The sequence below is a fragment of the Ambystoma mexicanum genome, chromosome 4q (assembly GCF_040938575.1).
Source record: "Ambystoma mexicanum isolate Mex_15411 chromosome 4q, UKY_AmexF1_1, whole genome shotgun sequence".
In the NCBI taxonomy this organism is placed as follows: domain Eukaryota; kingdom Metazoa; phylum Chordata; class Amphibia; order Caudata; family Ambystomatidae; genus Ambystoma; species Ambystoma mexicanum.
This window is the reverse complement of record NC_090928.1, coordinates 576976779-577000983: the sequence shown is the minus strand read 5'-3', so window position 1 is coordinate 577000983 and position 24205 is coordinate 576976779. Positions and strand designations below refer to the sequence as shown.

Sequence of the window (24205 nt, the reverse complement as noted above, 5' to 3'; positions counted from 1 at the left end):
GCACATTAGAACGAGGTCTCTCCTTCACCAAACATCGCTGGCACTAGGAATACCTGTGTTACACAGCTACCTCCACTATCATAGGGCAATGTTACATGAAGTTGATCGCTGTTGCAGTGGTGTGCGCCGCCAGTTTACACTCATTGTGATCTTGCATAGGTCTTGCCCCATCTTTCATAGATTCTAGTCCCCAGTGATTACAAACTCTTACTAGATGTGTGCCACTCACTGCGTGGGAAATAGGGCAAACACCACTCCAAGCAATCAATGAACATGGAACTCGAACTGGGAAACCGAGACTCTGCCACAAAGGTCAACACCTGGAAATTACAGAGCACCATGGATGAGGTGGGCGGACAGCAATCACAGCTGTACTGGGCCCAGAGTCCAATTCCAAGCAACTAGAAAGCCGCAATGCTCCTTTCAATGTCACACTCCGACCACAGGCACCATCTGACAAGTGTCCATCAACTCCCTAACCGGGATCTGGCCCTCCTCACCAAAAGGAGCTGGTAATTGGGATTCACTCTTCTTTATGCAGCTACTTTAAGTGTTAAGAGTAGCAGTTTGAAAATGTTTGCAGCGCCTTAGTCAAACATCAGCATTAAGGCACTTGTCTATTCATAACTCCCAACCATTCATTGTTGCCTGGTTTACCTTTGTAGCAGTGAACCAGATGCTGCACTCATCACTGGCACCAGTCCTTAGCGATTGTGCCCTTTCCCTGAATGCTCCAGAAGAGCTGAGTAACATCACCTGGCTCAGAGGCAATGTGACTACAGCCTCTGCTCCAAGCAATCAATGACATGAAGGGATTCCAACACAGGTAGCTGGTCCCCTTGCCAAAACTCTATGCAGGGATTAAAGAGGAATAGTTCACTAGATCTTTGGAGGGGGATCGGCAGTCACAGTCAAAATAGTCTTGCAGCATTCTAATCAGAGCACTGACTTAACTGCATGGTACCGTTTAGTGTTGCATTCAAACCACAGGCACCATCTTCGAGATGGAGCAAGAGCTCTCAAACTCTTCCCTTAATTCTTCTGCCATAAGTGTCCTCATCTCCCTGCACAGGGTCTTTAGGAGAAGAGGGATATTCGTTTGAATCCGGTTTTTTCTATATTCCAACTAGCTTTATGCATCATTTTCTGGACAGCTTCCTGTGAGCTCCAGGAGTTCAGCTCTATATTAGATCCTGGTGAGGCCACAGTTAATTGTTTTTAATTAGTTTTAACAGTTTCGGCAGTAACACTAGTCTGTTCTGCAAAGTGGGATACAAATTCACCCATAATGCAACTTTTTTGCTACACTTTCATTCCCAGTATTTTCTTTTTTTAACAAAATAAAATGTTGGTATTGATTTTATTGCATTAACAATAGTGTAAAAAACAAGGGGGTCCTGAGAGTCCCTCTGCCGGACATTAGTCCCGGTTACGAGAGCCTTACCCAGAGTCTTTAGTTCCCCATTTTTCACAGAGGAGAAATATCCAAAACATATCTGCCCAGTACCGAAATGCTACACAATTCTCCTCTGAACAAGCGTACCAACAGCAACCCCACTCACCCTACGTTACTAGGGTAATCCAGACATGGAACCCTTGCTCACTGCTCTTAGGGAAGCACAGCTCCACCTCACTGACAAGGCCCAACCAGGCCGAAACACGTGTCTGGGGTTGCTGTTACTCTTGTTCAGAAGAGAATTGCTTGGCATTTCGGTGCTGGACTGCCCTTGGGCAGGACAAAGACTGATATGTAGTGGACATTTCTGTGAAAGCATGGTGAGCTAAAGACTCTGGTTGAGACTCTAACCCGGGATATATGCTGCCAGAGAGATACTCCCAGGACCCCTCCCCCTTGTTTCTGCATTAACAATAGTGTTATATTAAATTTCACTATTATTTTTTGTATTCATTATATAAAAGTGATTAAACTATTTGAATATAAACAATTTTTTAGTCATTGAAATATGACATCTGATTTTATTGCAGTTTCGGTTTTAAAATATTCAATGCAGAACACATTTTAAATTGTTTTGGAGCATTTTATGTTTTATTATTTATTTTGCAAGTTCATTACCTCCACGTCCACTCTTCCTCGTCCCAGCACTTATCAATGAGGTGTCCCACCTCCATTCAGGAACCCTCTTTCCATTTTTTATTCCTCAGACCCTGCCGCCTCCACCTCCCGCCACTGGGAATAACAGCCCGCTTTCCCCAAGACCCAACAGTTTTGTTTTCCTCTACTTCCCTCTCCTCCCCCTCTCCCCCTCGGCATAGCCGGTAAGGGGAGCAGGGATTTGTTGGTGCTCCCACCGCATTGAGGGTACATTGCGGGGCAGGGACCTGCTCAGTTTGGCAGATGTTTTCAGGGGGTGGGGGGTGCCACATCCGGGGGTGGCGGTCGAGGTTGCCCGCCCCTGTCGGGGGGAGGGAGAGTGGGGCTTGGTCTGTGGGGATTCACAGAGCGGCTCGTCCATCTGATCTGCATAGCCCGGGGTGGTCCTCACCCCGGGCGGAAGCAGGAACGGGGGGCAGGCTCTATGCTGTGATTGTGTGCACCTGGTCTCCCGGGCTTGGTTTGGTTGCATAGAAACCAGGGTTTTTTCCCCTGCTGCAGGGTTATTGTGTGCAGGGGGCTCGAGTTGACTCTGTTGCTTCCTCCTCTGTGGCTGCTCCTCTCTGCTTGCCGGTCAACTTGTGGTTGTTGGCGCTGTGCGCCATGGGAAAGCACTCCTCCAAATCTAGTCATGTGGAGCCCCGCTCTCCTTCACCTTCCTCTTGTTCCCCTCCTAAGCAGAGGGGGTGTAGAGTGCCTGAGGACCGGCTCCTGCGTGTTTTTCAGAGAGTCCTGCAGGAGGAGGGGATTCAGCCGCATCGTGGAAGGGGGTGTCCCCTTCCTCCTCCTCGGACGGCTCTTCCTACAGCCTGGGTGATTTCCCCGAGGTCTGCTGAATTCAAGGACAAGTACCTGGACAAGGAAGCCACAGCGGATGTTCTTCAGGTGTCCCTTTATATTGGGTTTCCGGACTAAGCCCCCCGTCTTGTCTGGCTGGTGGGTTTCGGCCACCTCCACTGCAGTTTAAACGCAGTCTCAAGAAGGGTCTGCCGCTTCACTCAGAAATGATGACTGAGATTTTGAGAGAGTGGGTTGATGCAGACAAGTCAGCGGTCCCCAGGTTTCTTGCCAAGCTGTATCCCTTGCAGGGGGAGGAGGTGGCTCTGCCACAGGTGGTTCTGCTGGATGACATCAGCCCCACCCCACAGATCGAAAGTGGATGCCTCCTTGAGGAAGGCTTATGGTGGGGCTCATCTGGCTTTAAGGGCTGATACTTATGCATCATACACGGCGGAAGCTGCTCTTGGGAGTCTGCAGTCCGCCCTGATGGTGGCAGGAGAGGGTTCGGATCCCGCACCCCTTCTGCAGGTCAAGTCTCAGATGGAGTTTTTGTCGAACTTGGCGTATGATGGTGTGAAGGCAGCTGCCATTTCTATGGGTTCCATCGTGGGGGGACATTGACACGTTCTCACCAGATTGGAAGACGGACGCCCGTAAGAAGTCTGCTGCCATGAAAGTTCCCTTTGAACGACAGATGCTGTTTGGTGATTCTCTGGAGGACAAGCTCCATAAGGCCTTCTAGGCAGACCAATATGCTGGCCAGCTGCATAGAAAGTCTGCCCTTGCTGGAAGGGGTATGGCGGGGTCGGCTGCCCATCCCCAGCGGGCTTGCCCCCACCCTCGGGGTCGGGCTCGGTCTGTGCAGAAGTGGCCCTCTGGTCAGGTACCCCCCTCCCCCACCAGCAGAAGTCCTGACGATGGGCCTGCTGTCGGGGACCACCCGACATTCTTTTGGAAGCATTGGCCCGGCTCTCTGGGGATGCCTGGCCCAATCGTCTGGTGAGAAGGGGGTATAGGTTGGAATTGGTCTCCCCTCCTGTCCCGTCTGGTCCGGACGCCTCTGCCCAGGTGCCCCATCAAGGGGTTGGAAATGCAGCGGACAGTCCGGGAGATTCTTTACAAGAGGGTCCTTTGGCGGGTGTCTCACTCGGAGAGAAGACTGGGGGTTTACTCCATTGTCTTCCTAGTTCCCAAGCCTTCGGGGTCTTTCCGTCTGATTATAGACCTCAAGGTCTTGAACCGGCACATTCCGACTCGGAGGTTCAAAATGGAGTGTCTTCAGCAGGTCATTCCTCTGGTGAAGGTCTCAGATTTCATGGTTTCCCTGGATCTTCAGGATGCCTGCCTGCACATTCCTATTTGGTCTGCCCATCAGACGTTTCTCAGGTTTGCGGTGGGCAAGGATCATTTCCAGTTCCGGACCTTGCCTTTCGGTCTGAAGTCAGTTCCACGAGTCTTCATCAAGGTTGTGGGGTCAGTCGTCGCCGCTCTGCATCTCCGGGGGAGTCCGGTATTTCCGTACCTCGATGACTAGCTCCTGAAGGCTCGATCGAGGGTTCTTCTGCTGCAAAAACTGGAGGCTGCTTCTGCTCTGCTGACCTCCCTGGGGTTTCGCATAAATTGGAAGAAGTCCAATCTACAGCCCTCACAGGATCTTCAGTTCATTGGGGCCAGGTTATGGACTGCTGGGGGGACGTGTTCTTCGTCCCCTTGTCAGAGCTCATACGCTGCAGGATTGCCTGGTGCATCTTCTGGCTTGGGAGTCACCCCCGGCCAGGGACTTTCTTCTGGCTCAGGGGTACATAGCAGCATGAGTTTTCCCTGTTCCCTGGGCGAGGCTTCACCTGCATCCCCTGTTGCTCCATATCCAAAGGTTCTGGAAGGAGTCGTCTCTGTACGTTGAGGCTCCTATCCCTGTGGGTCCCTCCCTCAGAGTCCAGCTTCGTAGGTGGTTGCACCTGCCCAATCTGTTGGGGTTACGGCTTTGTCCGCCCTCTCAGATCATTGTTACCACAGACGCTAGCCTGGTGGTGTGGTGGCTCTGGGTTGGGAGCGGCAGGAGAAGTGGTCCCAGGGGGACGCGGCCAGGTCCTCCAACTGGAGGGAACTCTTGGCAGCCTTCAAGACTCTGGAGTCCTTTTGCCCGGTCTTAGTGGGGAAGGCTGTTCTCCTCTGCTCGGGCAATACTGCCACTGTGGCTTGTATCAACCGCCAGGGGAGCTCTCGGTCTTTGGGGTCTCTTGCTCTTCTCCTCTGTACTTGGGCAGAGTCTAATCGTCTGTCGCGGTCTGATTAGTCACATCAGGGGCCGGAACAATGTGGTGGCGGATCGCCTCAGCCGTGTGTTCCCCTCTGGGGAGTGGGTCCTGTGGGAGGTGGTCTTTCGGAGGGTCTGCAGGGTTTGGGGACTCCTTGGGTGGACTAGTTTGCCTCTCCCCTGTCTGCGAAGGTCTCCTGTTTTTTCTCCCGGTTCCCCTCTCTGGGGGGGTGGAGGCTGTGACCTCCCTGTGGCCGCCGGGGCTCCTATATGCCTTTTTGCCCCTCCCTCTAATTCAGAAGGTGTTGCTACGCATTTGGGACTCGCGGGTGGTGGTGATCTTTGTTGCTCCACTGTGGCCTCAGGTGCTGGTTTGCCCATCTCCTGGACTTGGCTGTGTCCCCCATGTTGCCTCTCGCTGGGAGTCTGGATCGGGTGGTGGGCCCCTTAGGGGTGGAGGGTCCCAAGAACTTGGTCTGCGGGGCTTGGAAACTGAAAGGGCATGCCTAGTTTCTGGGGGGCTCTTTGACAAGGTGGTTTCTACATTCAGAGGGACCGGTGTTCTTCTGCCTTGAGGGACAATGAGAGGCACTGGGGACACTTTGCGTCCTGGTGTCGGAGTCATGGCGGTTCCTCCTCCTTGGGTTCTGGGGCTCCAGTTTCTTCAGGATGGGTTTCACTTGGGTCTGTGTCTCCACCCTGAGGGCTAAGTGGGCTGCGATTCGCGCCTTTGTGGTCCGGATGTGGGTGGTCACTCCTTGGTGGGTCACCTTCTTCAGGGTTTTTCTCTTACTCGGCCTATCCTTGTTTCAGGGTTGCCCTCCTGGGATCTCCCACTGGTCCTTCGGGCTCTGCCGTCTCCCCTTTTTGAGCTTTTGTCTGAAGTTTCCCTTCGGGTCCTCACGTTGAAAGTGTTTTTTCTGGTGGCTATCACTTCAGCCGGGCGGTTGGAGGAGCTTGGTGCCCTCTCCTGTGAGACACCCTACCTGGTTGTTTCCCCCGATGCGTTGCTTATTAAGTGCCACCCGGCCTTTCTTCCCAAGGGGGTTTCTAAGTTTCATCTTGCCCAGGAGATTGTTCTAACTTTTTCCCCCCTCTCCCTCCTCTCCGGAGGAAGTTCGTTGGGCTACTCTTGATGTGAGGTGGGTGGTCCTGCTCTATTTGGAACGCACAAGGGCTTTTCGTACCTCCCCTAGCCCCTTTGTTACCTATGGGGGGGCCGTCCCCGGGCAGAAGGCGCCTGTGCCCACCGTCAGCCTTTGGCTCCGGGATGCTATTGCTTTGGCCTACTCTTCTGTGGAGTCTCCCCTTCCGTCTGGTGTGCAGGGCAGGTCCACGAGGCGGATGACTGCGTCCTGGGTTGAGGCTTGCAATGTCCCTATCCAGGACATTTGCCGCTCCGCCAACGGATCTGATCCACACACTTTCACTAAACATTACCGTTTGAATCTGCACCGCCGGGAGCCGGGTGATTTTGGGGCAGGTGTGTTGAGTGTGGCACTCTTGTGATATACCTTGTTACTACTGTCTGGATTTGTGCATTTCAATAAATTGGTGTTGGTCTGGTTGCATTGTCCATTTGCCTTTTGGTGTTTTTCTTTGCGCTTGGCCCATTCTCTCTGGAGTTGGCACACCTCATTGACAAGTGATGGGACGAGGAAGAGAAGGCCTAGATTACTGGTAAATAATGTGAGCATTGTCATTTCTTTATCCATTAACACATTATCACGATTGGTCACTTCATACACATTTCGTCATTGCACACACCATAGGACAAGTGAAAGGGGGCACATCATAGCCAGAAATCTGACTGAAAAGCGGGATCTGAGGGTGCCAACGAAAGGGGTGTGAAGAAAGGGGGGAAACATGGCCTAAACCCTCCCTTCAAGAATTTGGCCTAACCCAAACAGGTAGACCAGAGAGCCTCATATGTCCAAAGTAAAGATCCAGAGACCTTACGGGCACGCCCAGATATCAAGCATGTGGGAAAGGAAAGAGACCAAAGCATCTTATCCCCAGTTGGAGAGTCTGATTGGAGTTGCATAATGGAGTGCCCTCTGACTAGGCAAATCCTTGATTGAAGGGCCTTGACCAACTGAGCTTTGCAGAAAAAAACAAAGGCAAAAAATTATCACCTCTTGACACCTTAGGTAGATTCCCAAATGGACACGCACCTTTTAAAACTTTTCCCCATGGTCATACAATGAAAAATATCTGCATGACGCAGAAAATACCTGTAGACATGTGTTCTCCAGTCCCTACGATCAGGTGAAAATAACAATGACTGTTAGGAGTCGCGCAGTGAAGGTGCAGCGAGTGTGATGCACATGCATGATAGCACCTTACCTTCTTTTGTTTGATTAGTGTGCTGCTCCACATCACACTCTGGTCCCATCCCCATGGGACAAACTGCCCATAAGTAAGGAGGAAAAGGGACAGGAAGGAGGAGTAAGCTGAATATTCGAGAAGCAATTGCAGAAATACATGGAAAAAGAAAAAACATCTTTATTGAAGTGAAGAACTCACTAGAAATAACGGATACGAAATTCGTGTGGATACATTTGGTTGATGGAAACCAGCTAAGGATCTAAAGGGATAAAGGCAGAAAATTCAAGTGAGCTAGTTAAAACCTTTTCACCATGTGTCTCCCCACACCCCAGTGCCAAGGCCTTTTTTGGTGATTTTGGTATTTCGCCATTCAATGCCTTCTAACGTTTTCTGTTTCATTATCCCCTTAAGTGCCAAGGACGAGACAGCAACATTATTTTTTATTCGGTACAAAATAAGTACACGAAGAAAACACGTTTTGCTTTTATATTTATTTGGCAAAGCAGCACTGTATGCACTGTTCAACAGCAGGGACATAGCTTACACAGGCATGTTTATACAGGACACCAGCAGTGTATGAGAAGACTGAACAAAAAACATGAACAACTGTGTCAGTTATGTCTGTTTTGAACAGCAAATCTTGCAATAACATAATTACCACCCTTCATGTTTTTTAAAACTTTTATGTGCACAAATACAAGGTTGTGTAAATGTAGCAAAGCAGCCAATTGTATTCACTAGATGCTATTTAATGATACCACTTCAAAATAATGCACGCGGAAGCTCATCTCTAGTTTCTTAGTAGCATCTAGCAGACATCTGGATCTAGAGAACCTGACATTGTGCAAGGAGTGCATGAGCAAATTTAACCACACAGATTCTGAACTGTTAATTTAAAATATCCACAAATAAAAACAGAATCGGTCAGATTCCCCTTAGATGAAAGGCATGTTAACAAAACTATGTCAAATTATGCTTCGATACATTCGCTATCGAATTAGCAGGTTGAGCTTCGAGAAACTTATACAGCACAACACGGGTTTCCATGCCGATCATAACGGTACAACAATGTCCAAAAAAACTGCAATGCGGTTGGTTGTCAAAAAGCCTTGAGACAGTAGATGAGCATCCAACTTTAATACTTTGTTTGGATCAAACTGATGCAGCGTTTATAGTTCATCCCTGTAAAAGAAAATACAAAGGGCAGTTAGAAGAGCTTCCCAATCGATCAAATTTACATATTCAAAAGTGAACTACTGCAATATACAGATTTCATTCTACCAAGTAAACGCAGAAAGACCAGATATCCTGTTCAAAGATGTCACTTTAATGCTAGATTCCATTATGCCCAATTTTCACAGCAGTGCCAGATTCTGTGTTGCCCCATAAGACCGACAGTGCCAGATCCCCTCGCTCCAAGTTACAGATATAAGGTTAAATGTAACTATGCACAATAAGGCTACATGTAATTATCACAATTACCACTGTGCCCCAGGTTGGCTTCAACAGTAAACCTAAGACCATAGTGGATGGCTGCTATGGAATTAAACATGCTCTCACAGGCACCCCCCAGGCCAAGGCACATCAGCACTTTCACTGTCCCTGGGGTCCCTCAAAGCACATATATTTATTTAGCTTGCAGCCATTTCCAGGCGAGGGCTGGAGTAGCCTGTGCTCACCTGGCCCTGTCCACCTCTGTAGGAGAAGTGCAGACATGCTGGTGCATGGCTACCCTATTCCCCAGGCTCTGCCTGTTTCCTCAGTCTTGCTGCCGTAAAACTGCAGTTCCACAGAGATGGGCGAGTCAAGGGTATTATAGAGTGAGGCAGTGGGAATAAAGCATTGTGTCCCAGCTGTCCCTCTGCTCCACCCAACTCCATGGTTTTTATAGACTATGGCCTAGGATGTAGACGCAGCATGGGGACAGCTGGGATGCCTTGCTTCTCTGCTTGTGGTATGCGCCCCTGCCCAGACTTGGTGCATAAGGGGTAAGAGACAAATAAATTGCTGTACTGAAGTCACCCACTCTGGGAGGCTTCTCCTTCGCACTGCATACATCCTGTTGCGACATGGGCAGTGTAACAAAAAACTGGGTATATGGGATGTATCATGCAATGGAAATGTACACAACAGTGCATTTTCTAATTCATGTCACATCATCTCTAGCTCTGTTCTATTGTGACTGAATCAAAACCAAGAAAAAATATAGAAAGCACATTAAGTGATGTCCGTCACACCCAATAATAACACCTTCAAGCTCCAAACAATGGCACTTGAATGAAATTGTGCACTAAATCCACATAGTAGGGCTACACAGCTCATGTAAGGGCTCATTAGCAACATGGGCTGATGAGGCCCAAGTGCCCAGGTCAAGGGGAGAGATTTAGTCGGCGGAGCCAGTGGGCTCCAAGTTGGACCAGTTTTAAGCGCTGGAAGGTGCCCAATCACCTTTGCTTTAAGAAAAACAGATTGAGGTTACCAGGTAGCCTGAACAGGGCCGTATTTAGTGGAACAGGCAACGCAGATCGACACTAAAAGAATGCTTGACAAATCAAAGCAACTAAAAGAGAACGAATCCAAACGGTGATAAAACAGCCAGTGGCTAACAAAAACCAGAGCTGGTGGAATTGGCAAGCCCACCCACAAGACAATAATACTTGCCCAGCAGTCTGCAACCAAGGAATTCGGACGTGCTCAGTGGATTGACAGAAACCAGATGCCGTTTCCAATAGTTGAGCCAAAGTGTGAATGACAAGAGGAGTTAAGTATGTGATGTGCTCCTGTAAGGCTTTGAATTGGTTATGATAGAGTGCCCTTCGCAGGTGGTGGTAACATTGGCCTGATGATACACCCATCACAGCAGGCCAAATACTATCTGCATCTGTGAGTCAAGTACAGTCCAGAAGGACCCGGCTTCACCAAGAGACTGGAGGGGGCTTTGGATCCCAGGCCGGTGATTGGTAAGGGATCGTTGTCGTAGGTCTTGGGAAAGGACCCCCAGAGAAACAGAGGAGATGCTTTTAGTTTTGTTGTGTACTTGGGTCTGGGGAACAAGATGACAATGAACAGTGTGAACTTCATAGAAAGAGATCAGGAGACTCCATCGTGTCCAGGAACAACTGCAACTGTGTAATTTTTCATCCACAGTGAAACTTGCTTAAACAGGGACCAGGGTAAAAAAAAAAAAACTGTTAGGCTGACAATGTGCACTAACGAGTATTCCCTGCTCTTTATTGTTTTTTCCCTCCCTGTGTTTACAGAGACATTTCCTACCTTGGTTTTCATGTTTTGTGCCGACCGTCATGCATAGCACAATAACACGTTTTATCTTTAATATGTATTGCCTTGAGTCCTCGTCGTACCCTTCACCGTCACGCTACATCAATACACATAGGCCAGTAATCCTGGCAACATATTTAGTTCACCCTTTCGAAACAGCTCAAAAGGAGGAAACACAAGTCTACTTCATAACACATGTTCCTTTCTGGAAGCACACAGTTAAAAACCAGAGAAAACCTGAACGTCAGCCCATATATAAAATTGTGAACTACTGGTATCTTGAAAACGGGAAACTTTGATTGGGTCTTTCCTCGACGTACTAATAACAGTAGGAGAACCCTCAGTAAAGAGTACTGAAGGCCAGCACAGTGACATCCAAACGTATAAGGGATAAATACCAGTGAAAAAATAAGTGGCGTTACATTTCACAAAACACATGACAAATCTCCAAAACGTTTGAGAGCAGGTACCAGTATAAGGTTTTTTGCCCAGTCTTATGACAGCCATGCATTCTTTGTCTGTGGAAGGAAGTGTAAAAAAGATGGGCACCATCAAAAGTTCCAGTTTGAGAGGAAACCTGTAACGTTATCCACCAACATTCATATCAACCAGACTAATCTGCTGTACCTTATGGTATCGGAAGTGTTTAGCTGAACTGCAAGAAAAGCATTGATTTAATGTGTTTTTTCCGAGACTATTCGATTTGCATTCACCAGTGACATCTTCTGTATTAAGACACAGAGTAAATGCATTTCTTGATTTTACTTGTTGCAAATATATATCTTTAGTTGCAGTGCATCAAGAAAACTAATCATATCCACAATGTTACATTTGGACGAAGCTCCAATCATGATTCCCTGACCGCAGCCTGCTAAGATGCTCTGCTTTTACATTCTTTAGATCTGATAGATGTGGAGCCAAAAAGGGAAACCTTGTGGAGCAGTGTTCATTTGACAAGCCTTCCCGATTGCTTCAGGAGAATTGAAAGATCATCCAGCGGTTTCCTGATTTTATATAAACTGAAAGTTACATCCATTTGAACCAAAACAGACCCCCCCCTCTAGTCAAGGTGGTAAAGCATGGGGGCGCTCACCCATTACACCGACTCAGATAGGTTTATGCGGGAGAGAAACTCTGGGTAAATAAAGTACTCGAACAAAGACTCTCCTGTGGTCCTCTCAGTGATGCATTCATGACCACTATGTCTTAATGAGTAATGCGTCAAACACTTGACTCAGCCTTCAGTGCCTTCTCCCTCAAAGATCAACCAAGATGATATCCATTTCCACAAAGCCTGCTGGTTTGACCCAAACAAGAAGGGTGTCAAACAATCACTACAAACAAGAGGTCAGGTTATATAGTTGTGTTGTTGTGTCCAAGTCTTGAAAGTAACGTTGGGAAATCCAGGGGAGTATTTTTTTCAGGCGATCATTACTTTGCCTTCTGGTACTTGTAGATCCCCATGTAGGATTGGGAAAAACAAGGCTACAATCCAATCATTCTTCTTTGCTTAATATATTTGCCAGGTTGGTAAAATGAGATCCGTATTTTTAAAGTAATCTCTATAAAACAGAATTATTCTTGCCCTTCAAAGCCATAAAACACACATTTGTTATTACATGGAGTTAAGATCATCTGTGGTCAAGAGTTCCAGGCGAGCAAACTGGGAAAACATCCCAGCTTCCTCTTAACTAAAGAATGTGATCCTAGAAAAATCATGTCATCTCAATGCGTCTTCCAAAATTGGGATGCCAGGTATTAGTTTGGTGGAGTGGGGAGGCAAGATGGCAAGTATAGATCTTGTGGTGTGGCGAGGCAGAATGTATTTGCTGGCTCCACAACCTCTAGCGTCATGGAGGCGGCTGCCAGCAGACTACAAAGTGAAACTTGACAGAATAGGAGAGTGGTATCAACAGTGCACCAAAAGATGTTATTTTGTATATTTTGTACCGTATGTTTTGACCAGAATCATAGTGTAGATGTGCTCTACAATGGTTGGAAAACTGAAATGCTTTACATGCATGAGGATGGCAGTTCTGTGGATTTATGACTGGGGATTCCTTTATCTTCCTATACTATAAAATAAATGGGCTTTGCTCCAGAGTTAGAACAGCTTGATCCATTCCTATTCCTGCATGCTAAACTGTTTTTATTCCGAGGAGTGTCTAAGTTTTAATCTACATTTATACAGTGCTTTAAACCCAGCTCTCAGTGCCCGAGCTTCACTCTTTGCGAGTACCAACACGTCTCATCCGACAGTGACAGTACTCAGTCTGTGTAATGTGCCACAGTCCAGTATCCAAAATGGCATGTGCACTGCCAGATCATATTAGGAGACACGTCAGCCAACGTAGTCAGCTGCATTCTCTGAGCCCATCGGCCCTCCCATACCGCCACATGTTCAGAAGATGGAGGGAGAGGCTGGCATCCTATGTGCTCGCTATGTCAAACGAATGACTTGGCCTTTGCTGCTGGGAGTCCCTTTCCTGTGCCCATCATTCCAAGAGCCATGGCTTCAACCTAGTTTTTGTTGCTCCAACTTCAAAACAAAAAGAGGAAAGCAGGATGACACGTGCACTGCACCCTTCCAAGCTGTTGCAGGTTTGGGTGGGAGCATGCACAATTTCCATCAAGGTTTGTGGAGGACTGAAGCCAGTTCGGCAGTTGATCAAAATTCGATATGAACAGAATTTTACATGAATAGGAATTTGTTCCGATTGGCCTATTAAAAGGCTGCCAACTCTTGAGGGTCAGCTGTGTTTGCAGGCCCATTACACAGCTAATGTTACTTTCACATTGTACTAACTCTTTATTTAGAAGGTTCCTGTTCTGCCAAGGCCAGACAGTGGATGTTAACGTCCAACATGAAGAGTGGATTAAAAGGTTCCACTATACTAACTGTAGTGCACTTGTGTTGTGCTAAAAGACACATGCTCCACCACCTTGGTTTAAGCATGTGTTTGTTGCCATGCAGATGAAGATAAAGTTAATTTTAATAGATTTTCTCTGTATTGGCAAGTGCAGATTAATTTTAAAATGCGGATAATGCGCATCTTCCACACCCTTATCGGCGGGACTTTCAGCAGGAGGGACAGAGTATGTGGTACTGGCTTGGGGTCCTTTGGCTCAGGATGCTCGGCATAGGGTGGTACTTCCACTGGCCTTGGAGGAGGCAGCATTTCCATTGGCTTTGGAGGTTCCGGTGGCATTGGAAAAACGTCCCAAAAGAGGTCCTTAAAGTAGGTTGTCATCGGGCCTGAGTGCAACAGGTTTTGGAAAGAGCAGACAAATGCCTCTTCTGAAGACAGCCTTGGCTGTGGAGTTGGAACTGGTCTGCCAAACAGTTTTTGCCTCCACAACTCTGTGGACACTGGTTGCCATAAAGGTCTCGCCACACCCCCCAAACACAGATCAACGTACTGTAACAGTGCCAAAGTAGGGAGAAAAGATTGTTGTGGTAGGGCCATTCTCTGATTCCAATCCAAAGGATCTTTCTCTAAGGATGCAGACAGCAGTAACTTGGGCCTGGCATCCGCATCTGATCCAGCTGAAGGGACAGACAAAATGGCACAGATCGTGGACACTGGAGAGGCATCCTTTTGAGATGTGTGTGGTAATGTGCGTCACAGATTTGGCAGAAGCCATGGTGGTTTGCCTGTTATTTTAGGAGGCTTCAATGGTTTCTGAGCCCTTTTTGAGGGATCCTCAGCAGAGCCGATAGGTGTGGACCTTGGATAAGCCTCAAACTGGCTGGTACAATATTATGCCCCTTTATGGGGCACCTCAGAAAATAATCTGGTCTCATCAGCCTTGGAGTGGGGATCCCCAGCCTTGCTGATAGATTTTTTAGCCCCTATTTGGGGAACCTCAGGGTGACCTGGTAGCTTTAGCCCCCAAAGGAGGAACCTAGGAGAGAACTCCGGCATCCAGTTTAGACCAAAAGTGGGGCACCTCAGGACAAGCCGTAGTGATGCTAGAGTCAGGACGACTCCTTCATGAACTGGATGATGCCGGGAAGGAGTCACCCAGATGGGGTGCTCTGAAAAGGAAAGTACTCACCAGGCAATTTCTTTTTTCCTCGATAAATTCCCTTAAGGGAAACGGAATGCCATGGAAGACCTCCTCCCACCTGATAAGCCTTCCTTTGAGTGCCCAGACTGAGAGGGAGTCGCAGTAGAAGCAGACAACCAATGATGGTCTGGGCCTAGCCACTCAAGGCAAGGATTGTGAGGGTCTGTTGCCAGGAAATGACATCCGCAGCAGATGCACGAGGCAAAACCCTGACGCTCTGTCATAGGAAAGAAAACTACATGCTGAGTCCAGGCAGGAAGACAAATTGAAGGATAAAAAGCAGGGTAAGACTAAACAGCAGCGAAGCCAAGTGCATCCGATCCCGAACGCACAGCGAGAAGGACTGAAGGGCGATGTGCTGGGCTCAGGGAGGCAGAGCCAGAGCCATGCGTGAGCTGGCCCCATGTAAAAATAAAAAAGGACACTTTTTTGGATGCAACCAAATAGTGCTGTGGTTCTGTCCCGAAGGAGGGAATATCGGACAAGTATAGAGGAAAGGGGACGGGACATAGGAGTACAATGGGCACAATCTCACAAAGAGCATAAGTGAAAGCCCTACTAAGAGAAGAAGCAAGACAGTAAACAAAAACAAAGAAATACACCAAAAGATTAGCAAATTGAAAAGGTTAGGGGGAAAACCCTAGTAAGAGGGAAAAGATCAAACAGTTTAAATCATTTTTTATTATTTTTGTACATCCAGTTGGCCAAAATGTTCCTATGTGGCGTGGGTTTTCAAATACATTTGTGTTAGGAAATAAGTAGGGTTTGCTATTTTATTCCTGTCGATCATTTATCCAACAGGTTTTTTCCTGACACTCACATGACCTCATCAGACACATCCTGCCTGAACAAATACTCCATACACTCTCAAACGACCACCACCACCTCAGGTCCCTCCCCCATATCAGGCAATTGTCCGACTCTTCTGGCCTCCAGACTGAGCCCTACAATCCACTTTCTAAAGTTTTAAAATGTGTGCACATTAGGGTTTACATCAAAAATAGACTTGGACCGAAGTCTTTTTACTATATGTATTCTTGATATAATAGTGTACATAGGCTAACCTGCACACATCTATAAGCTTTAAAATGAAGTTGCTAGGTATATGGGGCACATTTAAGCACTCAGTAATTTTAAGCTTTTTTTTTAGAATATCTATGAATTCACAAACATTGCTCTACTCATCAGGATAACCTGCTCAAGTGAAAACACAACAGCCCAAATAAGTGTCAATAGGTGTGTGTGTGTGTGATCGGCAACAGAAGGGAGTGAGGGAAAGACACCTCAGGGCGATAGGCAAGGAAAATAGGGCAAATTAGAGACAGCCAACGCGGACATTTGGGACAATAAATTTGGCAATATTAACTGAAGGATGATGCTGTATGCGGACATGCTACTAGCAAGGCCACACCCTGACATTCCATTTCCCCTGTGCTTAAATGAGACTTCTGGATAATTCTCAGGATACAGGGTCAACTGGACCAATTTAGTGCTAGTGCCAATTTCCAGCATAGCTGATGGTGCTGCCCTTACAAGATGGAATTGCCAAATGGGGAGTGACCAGTTCAAATACTTCTGCTGCATCATCTTTTTGGTAATCTTGGCAAACATGTTGTGCATCAACATGTCCCACCTCATCAAAGATTTGGAGACAGATGTTAAAAGATTGTCTAGTCTGCAGCTTTTCTTATGGCCCAAGATCAGCACTCTACTGCCAATGTTTCTATGTGTTTGGAATAATCTGACATTCCAATGCACAGGCGAAGATGTTGAAATTCAATGACAAGGCTAGGACGTTTCTTTGGGGTGAAGGCTGAAAACCACAGATCACTGCCCAGACTGAAAGTGACAGAGAAGGGTAGGCTTTGGAATACTTAGCAAGATATCACACGGCATATATATGTTCAAGCAGTGCTGCTATTGGTGTAGGGGTGATTAGAGCTGTGAAGTGGAGATCCTCAATGGGGGAAGCTAGAAAAGGCACCAATGCCGACTCGGCACTGCAGTTGTTCCTCTGAGCTAAACTGATTCTCGACAAAGCCCCCCTTTCGGAAACAATCGGCAAAGATAAAGCTTCTTTTGGCAAAGTGGTGAATATTGGCTTGCTAGATAATGCTACAATCGGTCTGAATGAGAACCTGATAATTGACAATAAACCTCTATTGTGCAGAGACTGGATATGCAGGGGCCTTCTTTACATTGATACGCTGAGTGACATGTGTGGGGCCAGACCCTTCAGAGATTTGTGCCTAATGGGACTAGACCCTTTAGAGATTTGTGCCCAAGTTACAGTGTAGCACACTTGGAACACAAGAAATGAACAAGTTACTTACCCCAGATAACGTTCTTTCGACTGGATGTTCCTCCCATGTATTCCTCATCTTTGATATTCAATATCTCCAGCTTAGCTGCTTCGAAAAAAATATAAAAATGGCAGCACCCGTTGGCTTCAGTTCTGTTTTTCTGACAGTAGAAATACCTGCATAACCACGGGAATGACCGTACGCAGCCTTGAATGAACGAAAGCTATAATAGCATGGGAAATTCTACTGTGGGTTAGGTTAGGAGGGCGATGATTAATACGTGGGAGGAAAATCGTCGAAAGAACGTTACCAGGGGTAAGTAATGGATTGTGTCCTTCCACGTATTCCTCATCTTTGATAGACTCCCAAAGCAGTGTTGGATTTGGTGGAGGGTGTAAGAATTTCAGTTTCTTATAGGTTTTCATGAACCAAATGCAGGACTGCTTTTCCAAAGCTCGCATCCTGACCGAGGGAAGACTCTAGGCAGTAATGTTTTGTGAACAATGTTGCTGCCTCACAAATACTTTTTATCGGTACACCCCTTTGCAGGGCTGTAGAGGTAGCCATGCCTGTGGTGGAATGGGATCTTAACCTTTCAGGAGGATCCTTGCTTGCCAGTCTAACACTCAGAAATAGCCAGAATGATCCACCTGGATAAGGTCTGTTTCGTAACAGCCTGACCCAGTTTGTGGCCCATATATGCAATGAAAAGCTGATTATCAATGCAAAGTTTTGACAGCCTAGATATATAAAAGCTCAAAGCTCTGCGAGAGTCCAACCTGTGTAATCTCTTCTCCTCCTTGCCAGGATGAGGTGGGGGATAGAAAGAAGGTAAAACTATTTTCTGTCCCATATGTGAAAGTCAGAAATGATCTTGGGTAACCATGAAGGCTTAACCCTCAGAACAATCCTATCCTTATGGAAGACGGTAAAGGGTGGCTCACTCACTCTACGGGCTGAAGTTGGGGCTACCAAGGGAGGGTTTTAAAGATTAACAACCTTAAAGGACATGAGGGTAGAGGTTCAAAGGGTGCACACTGTAAGGGATTTCAATCAGGCACACACCCAGTTCTCGTCTAGCATTTAGTGCACGATGAAACCCTTATTCATTTTGGTCTACAAGTTCAATATTCTGAATGATATACCACTCATATCACACCCGTCTCAAAATACCCCCCACGGCACACTGAACCAGGAATCAGGCCAGCTTGCAAAGGTAAATATTTATTTAATATTCAAATCACACAAGTTTTATATATATATATATATATAGCAGCAATCACCCAACGGTGACAATACAATTCAAAATATAAGTGTCAAGCAATTGAATTCACTTAAAATGATGCAGCATAGAAAGCACAGGAAAAAAAAACAGTTTTGGTTTGTGAACAGATAGCGTTTAGGTTAATATTCCCCCTGCACAGTTTTGTTTAAATACAAATGAGCAATCCTACACAAAGGTGAGTAATCAACAGGTATTCAGGAATGAAAAACGATGTCTAGAGTAAGATGCAATCTTCCCTCCCCAAACAAGAGAGAGAACCGTTTTTTGGAAAATGACACTTTTAAACTGAGAGATGAAAATGGCTTTGTAAAATACTGCAAAAGGGTGAAAAAATGCTTAAATGGAGAAAAATTCTAAGGAAAGCAACACTAAACGGGTCCTAAAACACATGAGCTATAATATAACCAACAGTACACAATTAGATCAGGAGGGAATGGAAGCACTTTGAAATGGGGAAAAGACACGTGTAAACGTTTGAACTTTGCAAATTCTCAGCAAACTTTTACTATGCGGTATTGGAGAAAAACGGGTCAAATACACTGTTCCACAAAGCGTTTTAGTTGTGGATGTAGCTAAAGGTCCCAGGTATCAGTGAGTTGAAATTTCGTTTCTACCTTTAAAACTGAAGCTATGGAGGTTTTAGTGAGAGGTGTTTTTGCAAAATAGGAGCGAAAATGGAACAGGAATTTGGTGTTAAAAATGACAGATAGTCATTAATATAGTATAATAAAACCTATAAAAAAAGGAGGATGAATCAGTTATTCACGGCCACTCATAACTCTTCATGTGTGATACTCTAGATTCCGTTCTGGGATTTACTTTAGTTATTCAAAATCACTAAGGAGTTATGGTTTTGTAACACAGAATCCTTCTTGCGCTGATTTTTCTCATCTAACAATACAAGGGTTCTGAATTTAAACATGGGAAAGGTTGAGATTGGGATAATACAATGCAGATATACTATGGGTCACTGTTCTTCCTATTCATACTTACAGTCCTCTGTAATTAAATTGGACCGTAAGCTCTGGTGATTGGGTCAGACCAGGTCTACCGGCAGCAGGGCACCTCTGCAGGGATTGGATCAGCGGCGCAGTTCTGGTCAATTTTGGACTCTGCCTCAGACTGGATTTGGATGAGCCCTTCTGGTCACCGGACACGGCAGATTACAGGATGCAAGTTCAGCGGACAAGCCTTAATGGTGGCAAGCCAAGCAGAATCATTCTTTTAAGTTTTGGATGTTTTGAAATTGGATCTAGCCAGCAAGAGTTCAGCAATGCTACAGTTTAGAGTGTGCAAGGGAATCTGGATCTTCAAAGCAGTCTGGAGTCAGCTTAAAGATGAGTTCTGGAACCAGGTGCTGCGCAGAAATCTGGATGGGTTCTGGAAGCAGTGTGTGCTATGTGTTGTGAAGTTCCTATATTTATACTATCAAATGCCATCCCCAGGTTTATGGTGTGGGTGGAATTTCAAAACACGCCCCCACGGCTATCATCTTTATGATGCGATTTAGGAACTCTCACATTGATTTTGGCCACAATTAACTTTCCCATAAATACACATTTTTACAATTATGCCCTCTACTAAAATCAAACACATGCATTATATTTTTTATGGTTTATCCTGGCATCCAATTCCCATCTCGTGAGAGCTGTCTTTCTCATTTCATGGGATTTCATCAATTTTAATGATAATTGTTTGGATTAAAAATGTCTAATTCGGTACACCTCTGGGCGCTTATCAGTGGATCATGTACATACAATCTTAGGCTTGCAACATTAATAGTTCTGCTACCATAAGGAATTTTTTCGTAACTTTGGTTCCTTAAGTGGTACAGATTTCATCAATGTCTTAAAAGCAAAAGCCTAAAATTAGGTTAACATCTACCAATCTTCAGACTTATCCTTCTTGAGGTTGCACAGTTAGAGTTGCAAACTTAATCACACATACAGATTTAAACACCAAGTTGTTCAGAGTTTTTTTTCTTTTTCTCCTTTCAACAAACAGCTGTCAGATCCCTTTGATCAGGGTGGGGTGTAGAGGGAAGCATCCTGTCCATCCCCTTCATGGTGAGCCAAGCTCCCCTGTAGATATCAGTTGGGCAGCTTGCCATTGTTCTTGTCTCAGCCAGAGACGAATGTCTGAGGCTCTCTGTTTTCATTATGCGGGAACCATTAGGCTGCCATTAGCCTTCCTGCAGCAATTTAGCATCAAGCTGAAATGTGGACCTTTCCCAGGCTGGGCTGTCATATCAGAATTAAATAGTTGATTAGCTCCAGACTGGGTTCCTTTAAATGAAAGTCTTTTCATTTCACATATAAAATATAAGCACAGTTTATAAGGGATTTGGACATTTTAAAAGAATTAGCCCTTCACAAACATGCTTTAAATAGGCAGATTTTGCAATTTTAATCAGGAAAAACACTTAAACTGGGTTTGACAGCTAATTTTCTGATGCAGCTGTCAGTTAGTGAGGCCTGGATTCCTCTGACTGGACTGGAGAATCAACGATTTCAGCAACTTTTCATTTCAATAGCTGACTGGGGAAATGACTGAATTTAGCGCCAAAACAGCACTTTGAAGGTTGCCATTGATTAGGAATCTCTATTTAAGGGCATTTTCTGATTTTAGCCCACTTCTGTGGCCTTGATTCATGTATCTGGTAACAGCACTCACTGGCATTCTCCTGCAGGGAGTTCTGTTTTGACATCAGCTTTACCTGTGTGTGGCAAGGTGGTGCAGCCTCTGTGATTTCTGAACCATGCGCAGTTTTGCAGATTTGGCACGCACGGGGGTTATCGACTCAATGTTTGGCAGATTCTTTCCCCCATTGGCAAAGAGATGTAGTGTGGAGCATTGGCATGGGTTGAAATATCCCACAAGATGGGGGGACACATTGGTGAGCCCCTTTAGAAATTGTGTCCCCAGTGGAATTTTGAAATATGAACACTCCTCTGACAAGCACTTAAAGATGGACAGCGCCGCCAAATGGCTTTTAATGGTACCAATCTGAAGCCCCAGATTAGCTTAAGATAGTAGAAAGGATAAAACATCTGTTTTTTTTCGCAGAAAAGGATCTACATTCCAACGGCACAAATACTTTTTGCTTTCGGCCAGAAGATCAGGAACAATCTCCATTACGTCCTCTGGGAGGTCGCAATCCTTGTATCTCAGCCTCTCAGAAACCAAGTGTGAAGGTGGAGTGTCTTGACCTCTGGATGGAGAACCAGAGGGAGAAGGTCCCCTCTTTGTGGAAGACACATAAGTTCTGGGTACCACGTCCTCCTGGCCCAATCCGGGGCAATTAGGATCATGTGTTTCCCAAACTTTCTCAACCTCCTGATCACTTGAGGAATGACGGGGACGTGTACAGGAGTGGAAATTACCAGTCCACCACAAAGGCGTATCCTAGAGCTACGCTTGGGGGAAATTCCCTGGAGCAGTACAGTTCGCACTTCCAGTTGACACTGGTCGCAAACAGATCCACTTGAGGGGTTCCCCAAAGGGTGAAGATCTCTTGAAGGGCTTCTTGAACTAGTTCCTACTCATGGGAGACTGTTCTGCCTGCTCAGAGCATCTGCTGTTGTGTTCTCCCCTTTGGCTAGGTGAACTGCAGATAGCGAGATTCCTTCTTGACTTGCCCAGTACCAGAGCTGCATTGCCCCTCTGCACAGTAGTAGTGTCCCTACACCTCCTCTTGTTGAGGTAGTACATGGCCACTGTATTGTCCGTCATTATCAGGACATTCTTTCCACGCAGAGAGGGCAAGAAGGCCTTCAGCACTAGTTTGCTTGCCGTCGGCTCCAAAAGATTGATATGCAGTTTGGACTCTGATGGAGACCAACAGCTGACTGTCAGATCATTGGTGTGGGCTCCCCACCTCACGAGTGAGACATCCATCCCTTCGGTTATCTCCGGCCATGGTTGCCAAAAAGGTTCTCCGTTCAGAATGTTGTTATTGCAGGCCCACCACAGAAGATCCTGTACAACCCTGCTTGGAACCTGAAGTAGGTCCGAATTCTTTCCGGAGAACTGGGACCATTGAGTTCTGCAAGCCCATTCATGGGATCATAGGCGGGCCTCTGGCACCAGAAAAATGCAGGATGCCATGAGGCCGAGCAACCTAAAAAAAAAAACTAAAAAAAAAATAAAAAAACGAAGGCCGGGAGACGTTGGGCACTCTGAAATCTGTAGAAGGTCTTCAGCCCTTACCTCGGGTGGCACGTTCTTTCCCAAGGATGTATCCAGTACAGTTCCAATGAACTGGGGCTTTTGAGAAGGTGTCATATGGGACTTCTTGTAATTGAAGGAGAAGCCCAGTCTGTGAAGAGAGTGGCAGGGGACGTTGAGATGATCCAGGACTTGTTTGGGAGAAGGTGCCCTGATCACAAACCGTTCAGATAGGGGTAGACGTGAACCCCCCACCCCCTCCTCCTGAGACTCGCTGCCAACTCTGCCATCAGTTTGGTGAAAACCCTCAGGCGGTGGTTAGCCCGACTGGCATAACTCGAAATTGATAATGGGAAATCGACAACTGCGAACCTTCAGCATTTTCTGTGCTTGGGATGGATTGGCACATGAAAATAAGCATCCTGAAGGTCCAATGATACCATCCAGTCCTGGAGTAGGAGGGCATGAAGGATCTGAGAAAGAGTGACCATCTTGAACTTCTCCTTCCTGAGGAACTTGTTCTAGTATCTCAAGTCCAAGATGGTTCTCAGTCCCCCATCCTTCTTGGGTATTAGAAAATAAGGGGAATGCCATCTATTGTTCCTCTCTGCTACATGCACTGGTTCTATAGCGCCTTTCTCTAGCAGGGTTAAACTTTCCTGCACAAGGAGTGGATCTGGAATCCTCAAAGAGAGGCTCCCCCGGTGGAATGCTCTGAGGTCTCTGTATGAAAGGAAGTCAGTACCCATGAGCTAAGGTTTCCAATGCCCAAGCATCCAAAGTAATGACTCGCCATTATTTTAGATGCCGAGACAGTCTGCCCCCCACTGGTGAGTTGTGACTCAAGACCTCAGAGAGGTTTTGAGGCGGCTGATGCAGTGGCAGATGGTAAAGATGCCCCTGCTTGAGCCGACTTCACACCTCTCCCTCATCCACTGTTAGGAAAGATTTCATAATTGTATGTAATCTTCCCTCCATATGTACACCCCCAAACTTTTTGCTGCTGTTTAGACACCATTGACTGACTTTGCCAGAGAAGCAGCCTTCAGCTGCACTCCCTCTGGGCTTTCGCTCACTTTTTAAGGGGAAACTGACATGCCCTTAAGACAGTCAGTTGTGGGAGACTTTGTTTCTCTTAGTCCTTTTCCCGTGTTGCAACTTTTGTGCAACATATCAAGCGTGCAATGTATTTTACCATACAGCACACTTGGGTCTATGATCACTTCCCAAGGCCCTAGATACTCTCGCTGGACTTTTTATGAACTGTGCTGGACAGGACTGGCGGCAGCTATCTTTTCCCATTATTTTTAACCCTTTCCTGCCATGTTAACCACGTTTGGCACGGATAGGTGGCCTGGCTCCAAAATGGCCATACCACAAGGTTCTTCGTCCTGTCCTTTGGCCATCTTGCCCCTTCAACTTCCCCAGGTCGAGTCGCCCCGGGTCAGTCCTTATTTGTTCATGCACTTTCCCGCGAAACCCAATGCTTTCGCGGGCTTCTGCATGCCTTGTGTGTGCCTCTCCAGGATGTGGGCTGGAACGTCTGAGTCCAATACACATCCTGGGTGCCAGAGAGTCTGGAGTGCCATGAATGACTAGGACCACCGTGGTCCGTGATTGGT

General features: G+C 46.5%; 1 protein-coding gene across 5 annotated transcripts in view; it reads right to left on the bottom strand.

The window, feature by feature from the left end:
- Nucleotides 1-7950: 7950 nt before the first annotated feature.
- Nucleotides 7951-24205, bottom strand: part of LOC138467840 (protein-L-isoaspartate(D-aspartate) O-methyltransferase) — a 735278-nt gene continuing 719023 nt past the window's right edge. For all 5 annotated transcript variants that reach the window (XM_069608118.1, XM_069608119.1, XM_069608120.1 and 2 more), the window contains one exon: nucleotides 7951-8660. Coding sequence is in view for 3 of the 5 variants with exons in the window: in XM_069608119.1 (XP_069464220.1) it covers nucleotides 8648-8660 (13 nt within the window). In the remaining 2 variants the exon portion in view is untranslated. The remainder of the gene's footprint in view (nucleotides 8661-24205) is intronic.